Source organism: Lithobates pipiens, unplaced genomic scaffold, assembly GCF_037356315.1.
Source record: "Lithobates pipiens isolate NorthernLeopardFrog02 unplaced genomic scaffold, aLitPip1_a1.2 Scaffold_23, whole genome shotgun sequence".
Classification (NCBI taxonomy): domain Eukaryota; kingdom Metazoa; phylum Chordata; class Amphibia; order Anura; family Ranidae; genus Lithobates; species Lithobates pipiens.
Genome location: NW_027507785.1, coordinates 128,924,550 through 128,949,691, shown reverse-complemented (window position 1 = coordinate 128,949,691; position 25,142 = coordinate 128,924,550). Strand labels below are relative to the sequence as shown.

Here is a 25,142-nt window from a genome sequence, read left to right as displayed (position 1 = left end):
TCTTAGCAACATATGAGTCAAGGACCGCTGTTAGGGTGTCCATGCGCACCGCGCTAAGTGCAGGTGACTCAGTTGCTATAGTCTGGATTTCGGGGGAAGAAACACCAGTTTCTGAAGCCGTGCTGACCCTAGCCTGTCTGCCACCTGCAAGGGGACTTAGGACAGTGAAGGTCCCACCCTCCTGCTGCCACCACGTGGGGGGGGGGGGGGGTGGAGGGTTACTTAGCGCTAGACTCACCACCCTGGGGTGTTCTGTGATAGCTACAGCAGTGCCTGTAGTCCCTAGGAGGTTCCCAGTTGCAGAGAGGAGAACACTGTCAGCAGCAGCAGCAGCTCCCACCAGCGGTGCAAGGATCTGCAGAGTAGCTTCCGCGTTCAGCAAAGAGCCATCCAGCATCCTGCACACACACAGTGGATACAGGAAGCAGCAAGAGAAAGCACATGTAATGCTGCCACAAGAGGCCAGCGGTGAAAAAAGCGCTCAGGCTTTTAGAAAATGGCCGCCAATGTAATCAATAGGAATCCTAAAGAAAATGGCTGCTGAAGCTCACCAGGGGAATTTATAGCTTTCCCAAATCCAAGATGGCAGCCGGAATGGCGCCATGCGGTGACAGAGCAAAAAATAAAAACGTGCCGCCTGCAAACAGTTAGAACAACCTCCATAAACATGTTTTGGGACCCCCAGACCTGGACCAGGACTAACGCCAGCTGCACAGACCCCCACAGGTTAGAAACAGCGACCCACACACCGCCTTCAGACACCCCCCTCAGAGGGGGGGAAGGAGGGGTGATAGGGACTTGGGAGAGAACATAGGGAGGTGGGGTGGCCCCCAAATCAACCCCCCCAGGGAATGCCCAGCTGCTCACCCCACCGAAGCAGGGAGAGCCGTACTTACCAGTCCTGAAGAGCTGGGAGACATCACAGACACACTCCTGCGCAGTTACAGGGTGGCTGCTGGCCTCGGTATACTGTGATCCAGACATAATTAGTCCGGTCATATGTATACCCCGGAACATTGAAGCTCACCGACCACCTCTGGAGCTGAGGCATGTCGTGGCCTGCTGAGCCTTAGCTGCGGCCTGCTCACGCTCCATGGCCGGACTGGGGAGACTACAAGGATATCATTAACCAGCCTGTCACCCAGCGGGCAGTTGATGAAAGATCTTCTATCTTGCGCAAAAAGCAGCAAACCTGCAGCAAAAATATGGACGAGAGGCCTGCAGGGTTTCCTAGGTCATTCTCCTTGCTAGGAAAAATAAAAACTGAAGCTGCTAGGGAGCAGGAGGAGGGTTGATAGCACTGGGGCGGGATTAAAGTTCTCTGTATTGTGTAACAATTTTGCCTAGTTTCTCCTAATGGCAAGCTATACAACCCATTTAGTTACAGAGAGGAGCTGTGTCGGTCGGTGAATAGAAGAGAAAACTGATGTGCTCCTGGAAGGAGGAGGGGTTATATAGGGAGTGACCTTCTTGGATTGGGTATACCAGTGTCCATCACCTGAAGGTGGCCTATAACCCATTAAGTAATTACTTATGGCTCTGTGTCCCATAATGTACAATAAAGAAATGAAATTCTTAGGCCCTTTTCACATGGACTTTTCAAACCAGATCCACCTGTCGTTTTTTCAAGCGGCCTTGATCTGAAGCTACAATGCAGGTCTATTTAGGCAGGCGGATGTAAATAGACTTGTATCCTACTGGAATGCACTTTAGTATTTAGGATACTGTGTAACTGCTTAAAGAAAACGAAGGGGAAATTATGAAAATAAAAAGTTGTCAATGCAATTTCCCACTCTGAGTGCTGCTGTGCAGAGAAATTATAGGAGAGTTGCCAACTGCATGAGAATTTGCTGCCTACACTGGCATTACTGCAAGTCACCTGCAGATATATAAAAAAAATAAAAAAATAAAACACATGTAACAAAAACATAAGTGCACTGCATAGAACAGACCATTCTGTTTATTGAAGAACAGTTAAAAATTACCACGTAATGTACTTAGTACTCCGGAGCACACAGGCTTTGATTTTAAATCAAAAACCATTGTAACTAACCAAATCTTTGGAAAATTCCTTCCTGTTGCCAAAAAATAAAATAACAAAAAACATCCAAAACAAATTAAGAGCATTTGAGAACCATGTCATTTTAGAATTCCAATGAAGGTGCATGGCCCTGGAATGTGTCAGTGGCTATGCAAATCCGTACAGGGTTATGACAATGGGAGAAGCTGTGTGACCTACCTTTTTAGTTAGAAGCCTTGGGAAGGGTGGGTGGGACCTTGCTTTGTGCATTGGTGAATGTTGGAACAAGAAGGAGCATGTAATTGTCTTGGTATGCTGATGCCTAAAGAGTTCCCTTCACTGGATCTAAGGGGCCAAGCTCGACCCCTGTAAAACAACCCCACACCCACAAGATGAAAGACAACATGCAAACACACACACACAATTAGACGACAAACGGTCCAATCTTAAACCTCGGTTAAGAGGTAAAGATGCGGAACTCCTCTACAGTTGGTGGTGTCAACAGGGAATGTAGATAAAATAAAATAAACTTTTAGATGTGTTTCTTAGTGAATGCAATGTACAGAGATATGGAAAATAGTAATGACAAACACACACACAAACACACACACACACACACAGGTTGAACTGGATAGACTGGTGTCTTTATTCAACCTTACAAGTTATGTAACTTAAAAGCAAAATGTTTCTTAACACTGCACCTGTGCTTCTTTCAGCTTGGCCTCCAGATCACCAAGGTCCATGTGCTTGTATCGGTACTTGTTGGCCTTGCAGAGGCGGATACCATCAATGATGGAGGCATGATTCAGTTCATCTGACAGAACTGCATCTTCTGGAGTCAGCAGTGCCTAAAAGGAATTTGAGAGTTAGAAGTGGTCCAGAAAGTTGGAAATCTGAGTAAAGTAGTCTTATGCTGGCCATAGATAAGCAAATTTCTTTCCTTTCACCGTGGGTGGAGGGAAAGAAAATTGTATTGATTTCCCATAAATACAAGCAGTGTTGATGGGGAATGCCTCCCGTTGCGCTATGACGTTTTCCTGGGGGGGGGGGGGGGGGGAGATGAGCATTCCCAGCCAGCTGGTAGAATACAGAATTACTGCTAGCGGCTATAGTTGATGGCAGTAACCATATGTAGAAAAAAAAAAAAAAAAAAAACAAGCTGGTTGTACGCAAATTGATTGATCAATCAACTTTGGTACAATCAACCTGTCTATACATGGATTGAATTTCAGCCAGTCCCTGCTGAAGCAGCCGAATTTTAATCCATGTATGACTGACTGCAAAAACACAGTATGTTATAACATAATCGGTAGAGACAAAAGTATAAAAAAAATTTAAATAAAAAGGACAGGCTTGAGCATAAAGCATAACCTTGGCAAAATCTTATAATTAAATACAAGTTACATTGAAATAAACCACAAAGTGTTAATAAAAAACCCTGTTCTGCCAGCACATAGAAAAGAAACTCTAGCTCATGCACAAACTAATATGCAGTCAGACATACCCCACTGAACAAAAAAAACTCTAATCACAAATGATTCTCGCTCCCCTGAGCAGAGCTGCTGATGAGAGTATAGTTCAGGTGGGGAGGGAATGGCATGTCAGAGAATTGGGCTGCCCTGCTACAGCTGCCACCATATGGCTCGATTTGCAAAAAAACAAACAAACAAACAAACACACACACAAAACCGGCAACCAATCCAATCGAGTTGGGCAAATGGTTTGGCCCAAGCATGAATTTGGGTCAAACATTGGCTGTTCGCCCATTTGACAAACACCCGAATTATCGGGGTGTTAGACCGTTTGTTCGGCCTACCGAATGACCACAATGCACCATACATTAGAAGCCCCGATTGGCTCAAGCAATGAAAGCTTTGCAAAATCAGGGCACACAGCACTGTCAGAGCCATTATTGGAGAAAGTATTGACGACTATCCAACCATGGCTCATTGCTCTTAGTCCCCGCCCCACACTATAAAATTAGTTAGTGTGCTATAGTGTACTATTGTGATTCTATTATCAGTCAGTGTACAATATCATTTTAGTGTGAATCTAGTGATATTTCAGTGTGACCATGCATTTTTACTTTAGTGTCCGTTCAATTTCTCCAGGTTTCCTGCAGTATAGATCAGTGTGTTACTGCACATACATACATACATACATATTATATATATATATATATATATATATATATATATATATATATATATATATATATATATATATATATATATATATATATATATATATATATATATATATATTTTTTTTTTTTTTTATTTCAGTGCAGTTTTAGTGGTGTTTGGTGTACTTTAACTTGAGTAAAAGCCCCCCCCAGCACTAAAGGAGCCGGCAGCATTTGTGTCCAAAGGCAAAGGTGGACATGGTCCATCCTCAGGCAGGGCATAATTTCCTCTGTTAAGTAATGTTGCTCCTGCCATCCAGCCACAGCATGCAGAGGAGGTGGTGGACTGGCTTACTAAACCATCATCATCTGCAATCACCCAAGCAGAGACTAAATGCACAGTCCACTGCAGCTTCCAAATTGGCTTATTCTGCCTCCTTGTCCATAGCTACTCCTGCCATAGTCCCAGCATCAGGCATGGAGGAGTCAGCCGAGTTATTTGAACCCACTTGCACCTTGACAATGCACAGACATTACTTGTTTCAGATCTTGGTTCTGAAGTTGAGGAAGGTAGGAACATGAGCCTACAGAGAGGGGAGAACACTGGTAAACAAATTGGCAGTCATATTGATGAGTGACGGATGATGGTGTGACTTGGGTGCTGGATAGAGCAGAGGAGGAAAGTAAGGGTGAGGCACAATCCCAAAAGAGGCAGCTATTGTGGAAGAGTAGAGAGCAGCCATCCTATTCCACCAGATTGTGGAGCGCTTATCTCTTGGCCCACCTCCCACAGCTCAGCTGTTTGGACTTTTTTTTAGCACATGTGCAGCCAATCGCACTGTTGCAATTTGTAAACTTTTCCTCAAGCATATCAAGTGTGGAAAAAAACACCAGCTATTTTTGTACCACATGCTTGACAAGGCATTTAACTTTCCCACCACTTAGTCCATTGGCAAGAGCACCTGAAAGCCACACAAAAAGGGATGCAATTCTGCTCCACCTCACCTTCCTGTTCTACCTCCGCTATAGCTCATGACCTCTCAGCAGCCTCCACTGACAGGAATGATGGTATAGCGCAGGGTGTCCCAGGTCCTTGCAGCACATCTGGCAGTAGCACACCACTGGCTGTAGACTACAGCAGACCAAATTTCTCTGCCCCATCTGCTGCAGGAAAAAAAAAAAAAAAAAAAAAAAGGAAAAATAAATAGTGAAGTCACTGGCACCCACATGCCCAGCATCTAAATTCAAGCTGGTCAAAGCTGCTGGATTTAAAACTCCTGCCTTTCTATTTGGCGGATTCTGCCCCAATTCCGTAATTTTGCAGAATGTGCTGTATCACAATGGCAGGTTCCTAGTCACTATTTCTTTTCACGTAAGGCCATTCAATCTCTGTACCATCACCTGGAAGATGCAAGGTCCATGTTACTGCTGACACGTGGTCCAGCAAGCATGGTCAGGGACGATACATTTCATTCACAGCACACTGGGTAACTCTGCAACTCAGAAGGGTGCAGGACAGGGCTCGGTGCTGCATCTTGTTGAGCTGCCACATCTTCATATAACTAGTGGTGATTATGCAAGATTTATCAGCTCCACCTTGTCCTCTATGGCCTCCTCTGCTGAATTGTCTTATGACCCACAAGTACCCGCTAAGCGTTCAAGGGTCTTTTCAATGAGTCAGGCTAAAAGGTGCCATGTAGTGCTTCAGCTGCTCTGTCTAGGGGACAGGAGTCACACCGGAGCAGAGATTCTTGCAGCTCTGCAAGGGCAGGCCAAGCCAGCTGGAGACAGGAAAGGTGGTTTGCAACAATGGCACAAACCTCATGTCTACCCTTAGGGAAAGTTGACATGTGCCATGCCAGCCATATGTCCTCAATTTGGTGGTGCAGCATTTTTTAAACAGGTACCCGGGGTTGGAAGATCTGCTAAAGCAGGCCAGAAAAGCCCGTGGCCATTTCAGGCAGTCATACACAGCCAGTGCTTGGTTGGCTAAAATTCAGTGGGAATTCCACTTGCCCGTAACCCGCCTGATTTGTGACATGCCCACCAGGTGGCAATGCTACAGCGGCTGCACACGCAGCAGAGGGTTGTCAATGAGTATCTGTGCGAGTATGGCACTACAGGCCCCTGCCTGCGTGGCTTTTTTTCCCCTCCACGCTGAAGGCTAGCGATAAAGGATGCATACACCTTACTGTCACTATTTGAGGAGGCCACAAGGATGGTGAGCCATGACAATGCAAGCATCATTGACACAATCCCTGTCGTGTTCCTGCTGGAGCATGGCATTATGGACAGGGCACTCGAGGTAGAGCAGTGGGAGGAGGAGGAGGACTTCTTTTCCTCTCAAGGCCAACTTTATGCAGATATTCTTCCTACACCACAGAACACACCAGAGGAGGGAGGATTCCGGCAGCTTTGAAGGCACTGAAGCAGAGCAAGACATATGCCAACCGTTAGAAGTTTTCCATCCCCAGAACCCTTGGGAGTAGTACATGGCTGGCAGGAGGCAGTTTCAAATACTGTAATCCTCAGTGACCAAGGAGTCTCATGCTTCAGCAAACTTGTGGTGCATGGGCTTCCTCATTCTTCAAAGCCTGCAAAAGGACCCAAGAATACGTGGCATCAAGGAGAAGGATCACTATTGGTTGGCAACCCTCCTTGACCACAGTTACAAGGGGAAAGTCTGGGAACCTATCCCATCCCCACATAGGGAGCAAAAGATGAGATCGAGGACACCTTAAAGAGGAGTTTATAGAACGCCTTTCCCAACTCCGGTAAGTTACAGTCTGGTGGAAAATGTTTTGAGGCTTCTGTTGGTCAAGAAAGGAACCGCCTCAGTGGTGTCTTTTTTTTAGTCTTTGGCATTCAGGGCTGTCAGCTTTCACATCCCATAGGCAGGGTCTTCATCATATGGTAGGAGATTATCTAGGGGCAAAAAACAGATATGCAGAGCTATCCAGTTGATGATCCACTGGGTCATGAGAATAGAGCACTGCCCAGTATACAATAGAGCGGCTGGGCAGCTCTACATCCAACGTGCTTGCCAAACTGAGGTTTTGTGACAGATAAGAATCCACAGACTCCATGGACCAGCTGACATCAAAATGGATCAGCAGCAGCTATCAACCCCCTGATGAAGATGGCGCTGATTAAATGCTTTCTGGATCTCGAATCTATGAAAGACTGTCGATTTCATTTTGAAGAAATTTTTGTTGTAGGTTTCATGGGCACAATTAACACCTAAAGACCAATTTTTCACACCTATTTGACAGGAGCATGTCATTGCAATGTTTGAATCTAAGGTCAATTCTTGCTTTCATCAAGAGTACCTCTATAGTGTTACGGTGTGAAGACACCACCCATACACAAACACCAATTTTTCCGCACCTGGTACTTCTATCCAAAGCGTGCGAAAGAGACACTAGAATTTATCCCAAAAAACTCTAAATCTTGTTCCGAGCGCACAAAAGTGTGGCCTTATCATACAGACTGGCTCCCCAAGCTGTTGGTTATAAAATAAAGAAAGCTTGAATGGAAAATGTAACTTTTTTGACTTAAAAATTGCTGCACCATATTCTAAACATGGTACAGGTGTGCCACTTTACAGGCACTATATTTAAAAGGAATTTTTCACTTTAACAATCAGTAAATCACTGCTCTTTTTAAAAAAAAAAAAAAATGTTTTACAAAACGTTTTTTTCCATTGATACAAGTCCCCCAAGGCAGACCCCCATAACCATTGTATGCCCAATTACTTGCCTATAAGCTTTCAAAATGGGCACTTTTGATTTTTCCATTTCAGGGCCCAAAGACTTCAATGGGGTTCGTTATTCGGTTATGAACGTTCAAAAGTTCCACTGTGGACCGAACAGGGGGTTGTTCGACCCATCTCTACCAATCAAATATACATAATTTTTACAGTCACTGCACATGGGAAAAGCATGTCACGGAACATCCATAAAGTTTTGATTTTGTCTCATACCAGCTAGCCACTAAAAAAAAATAAAAAAAATTCCTCACTTTCACTGACATTTGTAGCTGCAAGCACTGCAGAGCAACTCCTTCCCCAAGTTCATAGCAAAAGCACTGAAGTTGTTCAAGTTCTTTAATCATCAACCTCCACCCTCCTCCCAACACAGCTCCTATGTGTTTTTTAGTTGGGATTAACAGAGCTACATGGACTACTTTAAAAATGTTTTAAACATCTTAATTCCTTCTGGTGTAAAAACTTTGAAGTTTCTCCAATGGGACGAGGCACACACTCTGCTGCACAGATGCTTTTTTGGATTAATGACTGTTTGAAGGATAGCACTGGCTATAGTGGAAAGATTTACAGCCAGCAGCATCTTTGTTTTATATGCAAGTGCACCAATTTTAAAATAAAATGGTTGAGACCATACTACACCACGAGGAGTCTTCCTGTTTTTCACCCATTTTATCTCTGAGAATGAATGCATCCATCCATTCCATCTGAGACAGTGAGCTGGATTATCTTGTAACCATAAGGGGAACACAGCGAGGTTGGCGGGGGAACACTTCTGGATTTCCATTGAGGAACAGAAATCCCAATAAGCTTAGCATGACCTTCGTGAGTAAGGCAGATCGCTGGTGGTCTGGTAAGCCCCCAATCTGATTTATGATGAAAGTGTCACAACGGAGAATGTCTGAGCACTGCGCCGTCAGTATTGATCTATCCAGTGTGGGACACTGGCATGCATGAACTGTTTGCACAGGAGCACTTTAGGTGATCAATTTATGAACGCAATATATTTTGCACAAAGACATTTTTGGATTGAATAATATTCTGATTGGATTTTTCACTGTCATATATGGTGTTTTGTACATAGTAATTTTATTTAGGGCTGCACTTTTAGGATATACATAGCTGTACCACGCACTGTATTGTAGTTTTCCTTTTTTCGCAATATTGTACTCTCCTTGAGTTGCCTACCTCTTGCTGCATAAAGAATTAAAAAAAAAAAAAATCCACAAGGTAAATCCACAAGTGGCTATTTTTAGCGACGATTTACCATTGTTTTAGCAGCGCTATTCAGCCACTAGCGGGGTGTTTTAACCACCCATATTGGCCGAAAATGGGTTAAAATCGCCCGCAAAGCACCGCCGCAGCATCGTTTTGCCGACGGTATAGCATTGATTTCAATGGGGAGGACCGGTGAACTGCTGCTGGCAAGACTGTTTTTCTGATGCCCTGCCAGCACGCCCTCGGCTTTCACACTGGAGTGACACACTGCAGCTGTTTTAGGGAAGTTTGCAGGCGCCATTTTTAACGCTATAGTGCCTGCAAAACGCCCCCAGTGTGAAAGGGGGTCTTAGGTTTGGTATTTCATTGGTTTCTAAAAGTGTAGGTTGGCAGCAGTCATATATGTGAAATACAACATTTTACAGCAAGGTTTCAGAATGGATATCTGGTAGATGACCTGGTATAAGACCCACCTCATATCACCCTCACCCCTGACTGAAGTAGTTTAGCAAGGAACATGAATCAAAGTTAGCACCTGCCATGTAAAAGTGAAATATCTGTCTTCCATAGTTGGTGCCACAGCATGCAACAATACAGGATATTTATGGGCGCAAGCTTTCATCCATGACACTTACACATTTTTAGGGCATTAAAAAAAAAATATATCTTTTTGTAAGGAAGTCTAGAATCCATAAACCTCCCATGCATGTACTGTATTTCTTAGTAAACAACTACAAAAAGTTTTGTAGTTTGTCTGAAAAAGACTCACCTCAAATATGCCAGCATTGGCATCAAAACAGCTAATATACAGGATGGCGTCTTCTTTTTTATGGAACTGTGCAATCTTCTCCTCAAGTCTCTTGTGTATATTCTAAAGAAAGAGAAGCCATTATGATGCTTTTCAGGATCAATCAGTTTAGAGAGGGTTGTTATCCATTTTTGAAATGCCATCACCTCTGGACTCAGCCTAGCCTGTTCATAAAACTGAACGCATTACTTGGAACCTGCATTAGCTACATAACCTAAGAAAATTACCCAGATGAAAATTATCCAACAGACAACACCAGAGACTAAGGCCCTTAAAAGCACACATTCATGAACAAATTGATACACTAATGGATTCCACAGTAATCGATATGACAAATTTCTCAGCAAATGCACATATATTCTACCTATAATGTAACCACATACATTCTGCTAACTAATACAGTATCTCACAAAAGTGAGTACACCCCTCACATTTTTGTAAATATTTTATCATATATTTTCATGTGACAACACTGAATAAATTACACTTTGCTACAATGCAGGGACATGCAGTCATGGGAGCCTTACCTGCCATAAAACAAAAAAGGGAGGGGTTGAGCTTCAAGGGTCGTAGCTCAGTGATCTGGGAACACAGAGACCCCAAATTTAGGGGATTGGTAGCCGAAGTCCGATCACCAGGGTGGATAAATAAATCATTGATTTTTTTTTTTTTATTTTTTTTTTTAATCGGATATTTTTGATTTATCACATTTTAATAAAATGCTTTTGGAGTAAAAAAATCCTAAGAAATAAGTAAGAAATCCCATTTTCTTTATTGTACATCATAGGACACAGAGCCTTAATTACTTAATGGGACGTCCCATAGCAATGCTACTTGAGGGGAGAAACAACCCGCAGGGTACTCACAGACTTGAGGACTTGTACTGCTGCCTGCAGTACACTGCACCCAAAGGCAATATCCTCATACCTTCTTACATCCACCTGATAAAAAATCTTTTGTGAATGTATGCACTGAAGACCAAGTTGCGGTCTTAAAGATCTGAGCCATGGAGGCCTGGTGACGCACTGCCCCAGAAGCACTAACCAACCTGGTAGAGGGCGCCTTAACTTGTAAAGGGTGAATCTTACCCCTTTAATAATAAGTTTAAATTATAACTGCCGAATTCACTTAGGAACAGTGGATTTTGGCACTGCCTGTCCACTTAAAACTCTCTGGCAGAATAAATAAGACATCGGTCTTAATATGAGCAGTTACCTTTAAATAAATTTTCACTGCTCTCACCACATCGAGACAATGTAGTGAATTTTCTTTCCTGGAGCATGGTTTTGGAAAAAAAACTATGGCAGGAAAATATATATCTTTGTTCAGGTGAAAAACTGAAACCCCATTTGACAAAAAGCCTGGACGAGCTCTTTCAAATAGGATGGATTCGTGATGATCCGCCCCACGAACATCCGCTTGCTCAGTGGGGATCGCTACGTTGATCCCCACTGAGCAGGAAGATGACCGGTCCGTCTCGGAGCGGGTCAGATGTCAGCGGACATGTCAACACTGACATCCGAGGTCTATGGAGCATCCGTTCAGGTTTGCCAAAAGAAAAAAAAAAAAACTGACAAGCGGACCTGAACGGATCATTTGTCTGAAAAGGGCCTAAGGCTCTTTACAAGAAAGAACAGCCAATTCTGAAACCCTCATTGCTGAGGATATAGCAACCACAAATACCAGCTTCCTTGTCAGAAGTACTAAGGGAATATGCTGTATCGGTTCAAATGGCTGTTTTTGTAACACTGAAAACTAGACTAGACTGACTAAAGTCAAGTCCCAAGGGCTTAAAGGTGATTTAACCTCCCTGGCGGTATGATTCAGTCTGGTTTTGTTTTAAATATTTCTTTATTTTATTTTATCTTTTCATATATACAAAACTTCCATCCATTACAACATAAAACACCCGACATATTACCAACATAATTGACATTAAAAACTTCTCAAAAAAGAAAAAAAAAAAAGCAAACATTCCCCCCCTACATTCCCCAACATCCAACACTTACAAAAAATCTTTCAACTTCCATGAGGTACTAAACTCCTCCCATTTTTTCCAATACTTTGAGATTGGATTTCCCACATATCCTTCTGCTCTTATTGGTTTCTCCAAATAATATATTTCACTCATTTCATATTTCCACTCTAATATTGATGGTGCCATTTCCGTTTTCCATTTTTGAGCTATTACGACTTTTGCAACTGTGGTCATACAATGTAAAAACTCCATCTCCTTCTGTGTTATTGATTTGGTTGTATGTGAAAATAGAACTACATTTATATCCAGCGTTATCCCTATACCTGTCACCTGCTGATATATTTTCATAATCTTACCCCAAAAAACTCTTATCTTATAACAGCTAAACCATATATATGTTCTAGAGTTCTCTTTTACATCTCCAACAGGTTTCAGAGTTCCTTTTATTTATTCTATTCATAACTACTGGACTTCTATACCATCTTGTTGCTACTTTATAATTTTTTCCCTGATATTTAATTGCTACAGGTATTTTATGCATTCTTACAAATATCGCTTCCCATTCTTTCTCCGTCATCTCTTTCCCCGTTTCCTCCTCCCATTTTTTTACCCCTATTATTTTTTTTTTTTAATATCACCATAAGGGAGTAATAAATTCTAGATCTTAGATAGTTTTTTTTATTCGCCTTATCTTTATTTGTTGCCATTTGTTCAAATATAGTTAATGGTCTGTTAATCATTATCACCATTGGATCTATATACGTTTTTAACTTCTAATTTTACCCATTGTTAATTTTTTTCATTGTGCTGCCAATCTATGATTCTTATTAATGAAGCTGCTTGGAGATATTTATCAAAATCCGGCATTGCCAGTCCTCCATTTTGTTTTGTTCTTATTAATACATCTCTTCCTATTCTAGGGGAATTATGTGCCCATATAAAACTCTCTACCGCTTCCCTTAGATCTTTCATATTTTTCCTTAAATATTTTTATATCCATATATTTTTCCTGATTCAGTCTGGTTTTAGGTGCTGAAAGCGGTACAATTATTTTGCATGGAAATTTGGCGTTTTATATTGTAGTCCTGTAATTCTTAGGAATAACTCTCTTAAATCTGTTTAAACCAGAGTCTAGCAGACATCCCAGGTATGACAAAGTTTATAATATAATAAATAATAATAAAAATTATTCAATAATGTAATCAAATCCTAAAACACTGAAAAAGGGACACTTTTTGGTCGCTAAAGACAATCTCCAAATTTCAGGCAAAAAAACATAATATAAAAGTGCATGCAGGGCACTGCACAGACCACTAAGGGGGGTGTGTATTTTTTAATACAGTACTGTAATCTGTAAGATTACAGTGCTGTGTGTTTGGTGTCTTTTTACTTTTTTGAATTTGCCGCCGTTCTCCACTCCCGTGCGCCGTAACGTCGCAGGGAACGGAGCTCGGCAGCATTCGGCACTGTGAATCGAGCGGAGGACAACGCGATCACACAGCGCGGAGGAAATCGCTGGATCCAGGGGACAAGGCAAGTAACTCTCCCCGTGTCCTCCCCTGCATCCAGCGATGCGATCCCGAGTCTGGCTCGGGGGTTACCGCTCCTGTTAGTAAAATCCCAACCCGAGCCAGACTTGGGATTACCGCTAGGGGGGTTAACTAGCGGATTAATCCGCATCACCCCTTGCATAAAACTCTGGTTTAAGAATGCTTTGTTTTTGTTTTTTTAAGTAAAATCGATAAAGCCTTTAATAGCACTCAAGGCCTACTTCATCTCTACGCCTAATTGTAGAAAGGCAAGAATTCTGCCTATGATACATCTCTGAGGGTCTCACCCTTGGAGTTGTACCAGGAAACATAAGCCTTCCAGACTCTAATGTATAGTTCTGGAAGCTGGTTTCCTTGCATTAATCAATGTAGAGATAACTGACCCTCAAAGCCCACGTTTCTTCAGAATGTGGATTTCAATAGTCTGGCCATTAAATTTAGCATTAGTAAAGTAGGATCCATGGATCCTCCACTGCCATCTTTAAGATTTCTGCATACAATGACCTTCTAGGTCACGCTGGTGGTGCCAAAGAAATCGAAGCAGCAAATAGAGAGAAATGCATGGATCAGTGAAAACTGATCCCACTGTATCACAAACGCATCTGTTCTACATGCGAATGGATACTTTGTTGTGGACAAATTTGACTAACTTTATGCTGAACTGGATGCTAGAAGATCCACATCCAGAGTTCCCCATCTTTGACAAACAGCCCAAAACTATGTCGGGTAAAGAAATCATTCCCCTGGGAATAACTGCTGGCAATTGAAGTAATTTGCCTGCCAATTCTCTATTCCTGGAATGAAGACTGCTGATAGGTATGGGACATTCCTTTCTTCCCAAGTTAGAATATGGTTCAGCTCTCTGAGTAGAGAGATTCTTGGTGCCCCCTTGGTGATTGATATAGGCCACAGCCGTGGCATTGTTGGATTGGCTCCTGACAGGACAATCCCTGAACTTGGAAGTCCAGGTCTTTAGAGCCAGACGCACTGCCCAAATCTCTAGGATGTTGATAGGCAAGGCTCTTTTGGTTCTTGACCACTGTCCTTGGACAGTTGTCTTCTCTAGTACTGCTCCCCAGCCTGAAAGGCTGGCATCTGTCGTTACCACTTTCCAGATAACAGGTCTGAAGCATCTTCCTTTCAGCAGATTCTGGTAACACCAATTGAGACTTTGGAACACCCTTGGGGACAGCCTTATTAGCAAGTCCAAAGCTTGGATTGTCCTGTTAGCAGATAGAATACTGTTTTGCAACAGTCTCGAATGGAACTGGGTATAGGGAACAGCTTCGCATGAAGCCACCATCCTTTCTAACAACCTCATGCAAAGGTGAATGGAGGGATCTCCTTTTGACCTGACCATCCGTACCAACTCTATTATAGAGTTGTCTTTTGGCTGGGCAAGAACACCCCCTTTTTCTGGGCTGTATCTATGATCCAAATACTCCCGCTTTTTAGATCGCCTAGGTATGCCAAGACTGTTTAAGCCCTGTGCCCTTGACCTGGCTAGAGGTGGGGCTAGCACTCATGAACACTCGGGGTGTTGTAGCTGGCCCGAAGGGCAAGGTTATAAACCGAAATGCTGCTGTTCTACTTTGAACCACAGAAACCTTTGGTGAGCGGGAAATATATGGACATGCAGATAGGCACCAGAAGTTTTCTTCCTTGTAGGATAGAAACTACTGATCTGATCGACTTCATAGAAAGGAGCAGATCTTCAGGAACTGATTAAGATTCTTTTAGATCTAGAATGGTTCTGTTGAATTTCTGCGTGGATCTGTAGATGTACAGGAAACACATGAAAAAAAAAAAAAAAAAAAAACAAAGACAGTGAAGGTTCTAAAGGGACCCAAGAAGAAACAGAACTATCAGCTGACTCTACTAGAGATAGCTTGAAAAAACACAAACCATCTCTGTAAGAGATTTGTACCAGCAATGTCTCAGATTGCAAGGCTGTAAAAGGTTCAGCTGCAGTTGTTTCCCTCATCCTCTACCCACTGTTCCCTTGATAAAGGGGTCTAAGGTGGGGGAGGGGGATCTAACACTCTTCCTATCCTTTTTAATAGCGTATGCGATTAAAGTCGCTAATTTTCCTTCTAGGCCTTGCAGGGCGTAGGAAAGGCATTTTCAATCATGTATCTTGTGGCTGAAATGTTTTCTGTGACTGAGGCTTACCCTGAGGCCTTCCTTTAGAGTCTGATGGTGGAAGCCCTCGCCGCTGCCTAGAGGGGGATGCCCCTGGTGCAGAAGAAAAAAAGTCAGTTTAATGAAGGACGTTTATACTTTCTTTTGACTGGCAAGAGAGTAATCTTTCGCTTAAATGTATTTATCCAAATCATCACCAAATGGTCACTCCCCGTGAAAAGGGAAACTAGTCAGAAGCTTCTTGTAAGGTATTAGCACAAGGTAGAACGCCTGGGGAATAGAATCTTATATAGCATCTATGGCAAAACATAATGCTTCTGGTAACTCGGCCAATTGACAGGCCTGTTGTGCAGGGAGTTAAGAGCATTTGTGAATTGGTCCTTTAAGGACTGACAGATACTCAGCCTGCAGTTGCAGCTATAGGTAACAGTCCCTGCTAAAGAAAAAAAAAATTAAAAAAATAAAATAAAGAGGATCTTAACAGGAATTCCAACTTTTTATCTGTTGGATCTTTAAGCATTTGTACATTGTCTACTGGACAAGTTAGACTTTTATTCACATTGGAATCGCAGCGTCAACTGCTGGAACTTCAACTTTTTGTGAATTTTTCCTCCATGGGATAGAGAACTAAGAATCTCTTTGGAGGGAAACAATGCTTATTTGGATGATCCCATTCAGCGTAAATAAGCTTTTCTAGTAATGCATGGACTGAAAGCACATGCAAAAGGTTTGTAAAGGTTTCAAAGAACCCAAGAGAAAACTGGACCTTCAGCTAACTCTGTTAGTGGTAGCACGAAGGTGGAACAAACCATTTCTGTAAGGGTTTGTACCTCAGATTGTGAAGCTGATTCATCAGCTGTTTCCTCAGCTTGCTTTTCCTCTCAATCACCTGAGAGTAACACCTCATCTTGTCCCCATTGTTCCCTTAATAATGGGTTTCCAATCAGTTCCAAAGACTCACCCTGGCTTGCCATATCTGGGGGCATGGCTGGAGTTCCCAGCGTCTGGTGGGTGGAACCTTGGTAGTAGCCTTTAGAGGCCATAGTGCCAAGCACAAAGCAGCAGTATTCCAAGAACTGTTCTATTTTCTGAAAAAATCTGGAAAAAAACACTAACAGCATAGATTAAAAACAACGATGCATTTCCTTGTACTGAAAATGCCTGTGTAAACCCCCCTCACATGCTCCAGCGTTCCTGTGTCCTCTGGCAGCCTTGCTTCAGCTGCTCTGGTAGACAACTGTGTTCTCACAGCATTAGCTTTTAAGCCCCTCAGGTGTGAACCTGATTGTAGTGCGCTGTGTGCTTTCTAAAGACGCAGAGTCCACACGCAGCGCCGTCATTAAGCCACGCCCCTTGCCTGACCCTTCCACCTCCTTCCTCAGTGAATTCTTTCAGCCTGGTGCGCACACACGAAACGGCTTTGTGACAAAGCCAGGAGGAGGAGAGGAGGCTGCACCCGCCATGCAGAGTGTCTCCCCTCTGAAGGGAGTGCTTTACAGTCAATTTATAAGTAAATGTTTTCTTTACTAAAATAAAAAAAAAAAAAAAAATAAAAAAAAAAAGCCACCTTGTTGAGCACAAAATCAACAGGGTATATACATTTTCTACTCCCTCTAGAGGTGTTTAAAGGCATTACAACATTATATGTTAAGGAAAAGTCATAGGTGGACTTTGCAGTTCCCATGCTTTCCTTCTACATTTTCCTCAATGCAGGATACTGCTGTAAACAGATAGATCCAAATTTCACCCATCACAGCGGGCAGCGTAGTTAAACCTTCAAAGACTGGGTCCCTTTTAATAGGGGTTCCACTCCTTTGGGCCTTGTATAGCACCCCTCAGGACAACTTTAGGTGATGTAGCAAGACCAAAAAGAGTCCTGGTTTCTGGGGTCCAGCTCTCAGAGAAGCGTTACAGGCAAAACCTTGTTCTTCAATGTGAGGCCCTGGTACCATCCTGAGGCCGCAGTGGCATGGATGGATCCGGTAGTGGAGGCTTTTTAAATCCAGCATGGATCCCTCCTAGAGCTCCTCAGAACACATCTTCACTCGTGACCAACACCTTAGACACTGGCGAAAAAACTGATGTGTTCCTGGAAGGAGGGGCAATATAGGGAGTGAACTTCCTTGATTGGGTTTACCAGTGTCAACACCTGAAGGTGGCCCATAACACATTACTTAAGGCTCTGTGTCCTATGATGTACGATAAAGAAAATAGGACTTTTATAACAGCTTACCTGTAAAAATTCTTTTCTTGGAGTACATCACGGGACACAGAGCCACAGTAATTACTATATGGGTTATATAGGCACCTTTAAGTGATGGAAACTGGCAAACCCTAGGCAGGAAATTTAGCTCCTTATATTGCCCTCCCCTTACTGGGAGCACCTCAGTTTTGTAGCAAAGCAATACACGTGTAATCAGAAAGAGGGGAGGGACCTCTGTGTCCCGTGATGTACTCCAAAAAAAGAATTTTACAGGTAAGCGGTTATAAAAATCCTATTTTCTTTATCGTACATCACGGGACACAAGTAATTGCTGTATGGGATGTCCCAGAGCAATGCTATCTGAGGGGATCGAAACAAAAGTAGTGTGCAATCAGACATGAGTACCCATACTGCTGCCTGCAGCACACTGTGCCCAAAAGCAATATCCTCATGTCTTCTTACATCCACCTGATAGAATCTGATGAATGTATGGGCTGAAGACCAAGTTTCGGTCTTACAGATTTGAGCCACGGAGGCTTGGTGATGCACTGCCCATGAAGCACTAACAGCCCTGGTGGAGTGCGCTTTGATTTGAAAAGGTGGAACGTTCCTCTTCAAACATAAGCTTGAATAATTACTTGCCAAATCCACTTAGTAATAGTAGATTTTGACGCTGTGTGTCCTTTCCTAGGATCTTCAAGCAACACAAACAAAACATCTGTTTTCAGAATCTGAGCAGTCGCCTCCAAATAGATTTTGACTGCTCTCTCTACATCCAGAGAATGCAGTGACTTTTCTCCTGTAAAACAGGGTTCTGGAAAAAAGTAAGGTAGAACAATATCTTGGTTTGGATGAAAACCTGAAACTACCTTCGGCAAAAAACTAAGATGAGAACGCAATACTACTCTATCCTTGTGAATGATTAAATATGGCTCTTTACAAGAAAGAGCTACCAATTCCGATACCCTTCTTGCTGAAGATATGGCCACCAGAAAAAAATAGCTTCCTTGTCAAATGGACCAAGGGAATATGTCGTATTGGCGCAAAAGGCTATTTCTGTAATGCTGACAGAACTAAATTCAAGTCCCAAGGGTTCATGGGTGGCCTAACTGGTGGATTAAGCCAAGTTACCCCCCTGTATAAAGTTACGGACCAAAGAATGCAAAGCAAGTGGTCATTGAAACAATACTGATGAAGCTAGCCAGGTCTCGGCCTTATCTCTAACCCCATATGCAGAAAGGCAAGGATTCTACCTATGACATAATTTTCTAGGATGCCAACCTCTGCATTCACACCAGGAAACATATGCCTTTCAGACTCTAATAAATTACCCTGGAAGCTGGCTTCCTTGCATTAATCAATGTAGTCATCACTGAGCCTGAAAGCCCACAATTTTTTTCGAATGTGGGTTTCAATAGCCAAACTGTTAAATTTAGCATTTGTAAGGTAGGATGGAACACTGGTCCCTGCGATAGGAGGTCTGGACGTGGTGGTAGGGGCCTTGGGACCTTTACCACCATTTTTACGATCTCTGCCTACCAAGATCTTCTGGGCCACAAAAATCACCAACTTCCTTTTCTAGTTGATCATGCGAAGAAGTCAGGGTAGCAGCAGAATAGGAGGGAATGCATAAATTAGCGAGACCTGATCCCACAGGATCACCAACGCATCTGTTCCGTATACGAACGGATACCTTGTTCTTGATACAAAGTTGTCGACTTTGTTGTTGAACCTGGATGCAAACAGATCTACGTCCGGAATCCCCCATCTTTGGCATATAACCAGGAAGATGTCAGGGTGAAGAGACCATTCTCCCAGAAACAATTGCTGGTGACTTGAGTAGTTCGCCCGCCAATTCTCTACCACTAAAATGAAGATTCCCAAAATGTACGGCACATGCTTTTCTGCCCAGTTTAGGATACGGTTTACCTCTCCCTGGGCTGCATGGTGACAAACACATTGGGAAATCTAGCGCCTGGACCTTCTTGTTCCAGGCAGACAGGATACCATTTTGCAGCAGTCTCAAATGAAACTGAGCATAGGGAACCGCTTCAAATTAAGCCACCATCTTCAACCTCATGCAAAGGCGAATAGAAGGACCCTTATTAGCCCTGACCACCTGAACCAGCTCCTTTATGGTGCTGAGCTTTACCTGGGGTAAAGACAACCTCTTCTGGGCTGTATCTATTACCAGACCCAAGTACTGTAGTCTTCTTACTGGCTTTAAAGAATATTTCTCTATGTGGAGGACCCAACCTAGGTATTCCAGGTAGTTGACTGTGGTGACCATGCTTTGGTCTAAGCGAGCTACTGACCGGTCCATCAAAAGCAGGTCATCTGGGTATGCTATAATGGTTATACCTCGAGTCCTTAATCTGGCCAAAGGAAGGGAAAGAAGTTTTATAAACACCCGGGGTGCAGTATCTAGACCGAAAGGCAGAGCTAAAAACTGAAAATTACATTTTTCTACTTCAAAACGCAGATATTTCTGAGTGGGGAAAATAAGTACATGCAGGTATGCATCCTTGATGTCGATTGACGGCAGAAGTTCTCCTCCTTGTAGGATGGAGTCTACTGATTCCATGCGAAAAGAGCAGATTTTCAGGAACCAGTTTAGATCTTTGAGATCTAGAATGGGTCTGACATCTCCATTTGGTTTTGGTACCGTGAAAAGGTTTGAATAAAACCCCAATCCCTGCTCTTCCATGGGAACCACCATGATCACTTTTTGCAACAAAAGTCAGTCTAATGCTTGATGGAGAGACTTCTTTTTCTCTGGATCTTTGGGATGTATTTGACCTAAGGAAACAAGGAGACGGGAATTCTCAGAACTCTAGTTTGTAACCTAGAGTTATTGCGGAGACCAGCCATCTGTGTTGAAACTCCTCCTGCCAGACCCTTGAGAACTGTAGCAGTCTTCCCCCCACTCGAGCGAGCAGGGGCGCCCCTTCATAAAGGGGCTTTAGCGTTCTGTCGTTTTCCTTCCCTCTGTTTGAGGGTCCTGGGTGGTAGAAGGGAACCTAATGCGTTTTCTTCCACTCTGTGAAGATGCAATTAAAGCTGTTAATGTTTCCTCCAATCCAATCATGGCTGATGAGAAAACCTCCTCAGTAATATATACAGGGGCTGAAATGCTGGAAGCAGTTGCAACCCCTGACAACCCCAATGGCTCGCTCTGACCAGCCTCCCTAGGCCTTTTGGGGGGGGGGGGGGGTGGCGTTGCAGAGGGAGGGTCCTCAGAGCCTGAGGGAGATCACTTTGAGCCCCTGTTTTTTGCAGTATTCATATCTCCCCTTCTGCCCATAGGGCCAAGCACAGATGCAGAGGTAATAACAGAAAATGCACCCACTGCTGAGCAAATAGATCAGCAACTGCCACTGCTATCAAAGCTCAGGCTGATGCTTAAGTGAACGTACCCTGGGAATGCCTGTGTTACCAACACTCACATGCCCCCATCTGCTCTGTGTCCCTCCATCAGCCGAATGCACCTGTAAAAGGTGTATTTATAGCCTACACAGCCCCTGCGTTGTAAACTTGGAAGCCCGCCGACGCCACACTTAGCCCCCCCCCACTCTTAAAAAAAAGATGCTTTCCCGTGCAAGCGGAGCCCTGATCCGGCCAGATTGGCATGTAGGGAGGCTGGGTGGAGGAGAGGAGGAGAGCTGCTGGAAAAAAACTGCCATGCTATGACAGTGGTGACGGGAGCGATGCAGCATATCGCCCACTGGTCCGTGCTCCCTCGGCCTCTTGGAGTGAAAGAAAGAAATACCTCAGTCCAGGAGGGGAATGTCTAAAAGAAAAGCACCCCTTCCAACATCTTACCTGGGCTTGGGCTGGAGGAAGAGTGCAGCTTTTAATGACACAGAGCGAGACTGACAAGCATGGAATCGGGTACATGCTCTTAACAGCCCCCCGGTGGCGACTTTAAGCATGACAATATTTACTTAAAGGAGAAACCCCACAAGAATTCGAAAATTCCTTAGGAATCTACGCTTACCTTATCCAGCTGCAGAGTTCTGTGGTAAACCAGACAAACCCAATATTCACCGCTCACGGTGGGCTCAGTTTAAAAAAGAAAATTCAAGGACCAGGGCCCCTTTTTATTGGAGGTTCCACACCCTTGGACCTGTAAATCACCCCCCCAGGAAATATGGCTGAAAAAAACTAAGCACTGGATCCCAGGGTCCAGCTCTCTAATGAGAGAAGCATTACAGACAAAACCTTGTTTCTTCCGACAAGGCCCGGATACCATTCAATTTGGTCTGAAAAAGACACTTTGAATGGATCCAGTTGCATAGCTTGCCCCAGCAAAGGAATATTCTAGTGGAGCTCAGCCTAGCACATCTTTACTCGTGGCCAACACCCAAGACACTGGCGAAACAAACTGAGGTACTCCCAGTAAGTGGATGGGTTATATAGGGAGCTAAACTTCCTGTCTAGGGTGTGCCAGTGTCCATCACCTAAAGGAGCCTATATAACCCATACAGTAATTACTGTGTCTCTGTGTCCCCTGATGACGATAAAGAAATGATGATTTAAATAGAGTTTATTTAAATCAAGCCTTTTTACTAGCGATTTAAATCAAATCCACCCTGACCCCATCACTGGTCAAAATTTGGGGCTCCTGCCACCTATGGTTCTGGAGATACGTGCTCCTTGCGCAGCCTGTCAGAAGTTACATACAGCACGATCAGTTTAAACACAAGCTGGCACACTCAGTTTGAAGCAGACAGAGGGTGAGCTCACATAGTACCCCTCACTTGTCAGAAGCACTGAGCTTATTGGACAGACAGTTTGGAGCCTTGGTCCAATGGTAAAGTACCATTGGCCCAATCTGTCCAATAAAAATGCTGCAATGAAGGCTGTCCTCTCACTGCAAAGTCATAGAAGGGGGCATGTGTCTAAAAGACACATGCTCCCTTACAGTCTAGCCCTCAACTACAATGAAAAAAAACCCCATAGGTTTATGGGTAAATTTTATACCCATAATCCCATGTTCATCTCACAGTTAAGAGGGACAATCTTCTGCTACTGAAAAGGTACTTTTTAATCAAGCTAAATCATATTATGCTATATGTTATAAATGATCCATTTACTGTGAAATTACTGGTTTGAAGTTATAACTTCAAACTTCCTTAATTTGTCTGTTGAGTATAGTTTTTTTAAAATATAGTAAAAAAATTCCTTAAAAACAATATATAATAATAATTTCTATATTAATTATGGTAGTTCACCCCTTGCCATCTAGGCCGATTCTGACATTTCTCGCTTATGTGTAAAAATCTTATTTTTTTGCTAGAAAATTCCTCAGAAACCCCACACAAAATATATATTTTTTAGCAGACACCCTAGGAAAGAAAATGGTCGCTGCAACTTTTTAGGTCACGCGATATTTGCGCAATTTTTCAAATGCTTTTTTTTTGGGGGGGGGGGGGAAATGGTTTAATTAATTAAAAAAATAAAGTTGGTCTGATTTCTTTTATAAAGTGTTGTGAAAGAAGATGTTACGCTGACTAAATAGATACCCAATATGCCATGCTTCAAAACTGCACACACTTGTGGAATGGCGTCAAACTTCAGTACTTAAAAAAACTCCATTGGACGATTCTTTATATTTTTTCTACAGGTTACTAAGGAAGTCTAGTGCTAGAATTATTGCTCTCGTGCCAAAGTTTGCGGCATATGTAACCTGTGTGTATTTGGCTCTGATGCCAGCCAGTGCCTCACCAGCCACTGCCCTCACTGCACGTCCCTGCTACAAATGTAAAGTAGTGAGAGTGTACAGCTTGTATAACAGTGTAAATTTGCTGCCCCCTCAAAATGACACACACAACCATTATTGTCTAAACTGCTGGCAAGAAAAGGGAGTACACCCCTAAGTAAAAAATGTCCAAGTAGGGCCCAATTAGCCATTTTCCATCCCAGTGTCATGTGAATAGTTAGTGTTACAAGGTCTCAGGCATGAATGGGGAGCAAGAGAAAACTCACCCAAGCTCTATGCTCTGCTATGATGAAGGCTTAGGCCAAAATGTGTCAGGATTTTGGATGTTAATGCTATGAAGCTACAATAAAGTTTTCTATGGAGAAGCTGTCGAGTTGCCAGCTCATATTTGTTATGGATTCACTGTGAATGGGAAGCCGTTTAACAGGAGAGGTTCCACTCAGAACAGGACTCGCCACGGCCGACCAAAGAAGTTGAGTGCACATGCTCAGCGTCATATCCAGAGGTTGTCTTTGGGAAATAGACATGAGTGCTGCCAGCATTGCTGCAGAGGTTGAAGGAGGGCGGGTCAGCCTGTCAGTGCTCAGACCATACACCACACACTGCATCAAATTGGTCTGCAAAGCTGTTGTCCCAGAAAAAAGCCTCTTCTAAAGATGATGCACAAGAAAGCCCAGTTTGCTGAAGACAAGCAGACTAAGGACATGGATCACTGGAACCATGTTCTTTGGTCTGGTGAGACCAACATTTAATTATTACTTATTTGGCTCAGATGGTGTCAAGCATGTGTGGCGGCAACCAGGTGAAGAGTACAAAGACAAGTGTGTCTTGCCTACAGTAAAAGCATGGTGGTGGGAATGTCATGGTCTGAGGCTGCATGAGTGCCTCCAGCACTGGGAAGCTACAGTTCATTGAGGGAACCATAAAGGCCAACATGTATTGTCACATACTGAAGCAGAGCATGATCCCCTCTCTTCAGAGACTGGGCTGCATGGCAGTATTCCAACACAACGACCACAAACACACCTCCAAGACGATCACTGCCTTGCTAAAGAAGCTGAGGGTAAAGCTGATGGACTGGCCAGGCATGTCTCCAGACCTAAACCCTATTGAGCATGAAACAGAAGATGGAGGAGCGCCAGGTCTCCAACAGCCACCAGCTCCGTGATATCATCATGGAGGAGTGGAAGAGGACTGCAGTGGCAACCTGTGTAGCACTGGTGAACTCCATGCCCAAGAGGATTAAGGCAGTGCTGGAAAATAATGGTGGCCACACAAAATATTGACACTTTGAGCCCCAATTTGGACATTTTCAGGGATGTACTCACTTTTGTTGCCAGCGGTTTAGACATTATATACAGTGTGTGGAGTTATTTTGAGGGGACAGACAATTTACACTGCTATACAAGCTGTACATTTATTACTTTACATTGTAGCAAAGTGTTAGTGTTGTCACATGAAAAGATATAATGCAGGGGTTGACAAATTTGCTTTGAATTTAGGAGCCAGTTTTTTTTTTTCAGCTCCCGGGGTAAGGCCACTCATTTTCACCCCCTATCCCTAACTCACAATGGAGCACCCAGTCAATAACTCCATTGAAACGCTGTTACATC

General features: G+C 43.3%; 1 protein-coding gene across 1 annotated transcript in view; it reads right to left on the bottom strand.

Annotated features, from left to right (window-relative positions):
- Positions 1 to 25,142, bottom strand: part of GCAT (glycine C-acetyltransferase) — a 90,160-nt gene that overhangs the window by 52,961 nt on the left and 12,057 nt on the right. Inside the window, exons 3-4 of the mRNA XM_077452340.1 lie at positions 9,896 to 9,997; positions 2,722 to 2,868 (exon numbers count right to left, since the gene is read on the bottom strand). Coding sequence (XP_077308466.1) covers positions 2,722 to 2,868; positions 9,896 to 9,997 — 249 coding nt within the window. The remainder of the gene's footprint in view (positions 1 to 2,721; positions 2,869 to 9,895; positions 9,998 to 25,142) is intronic.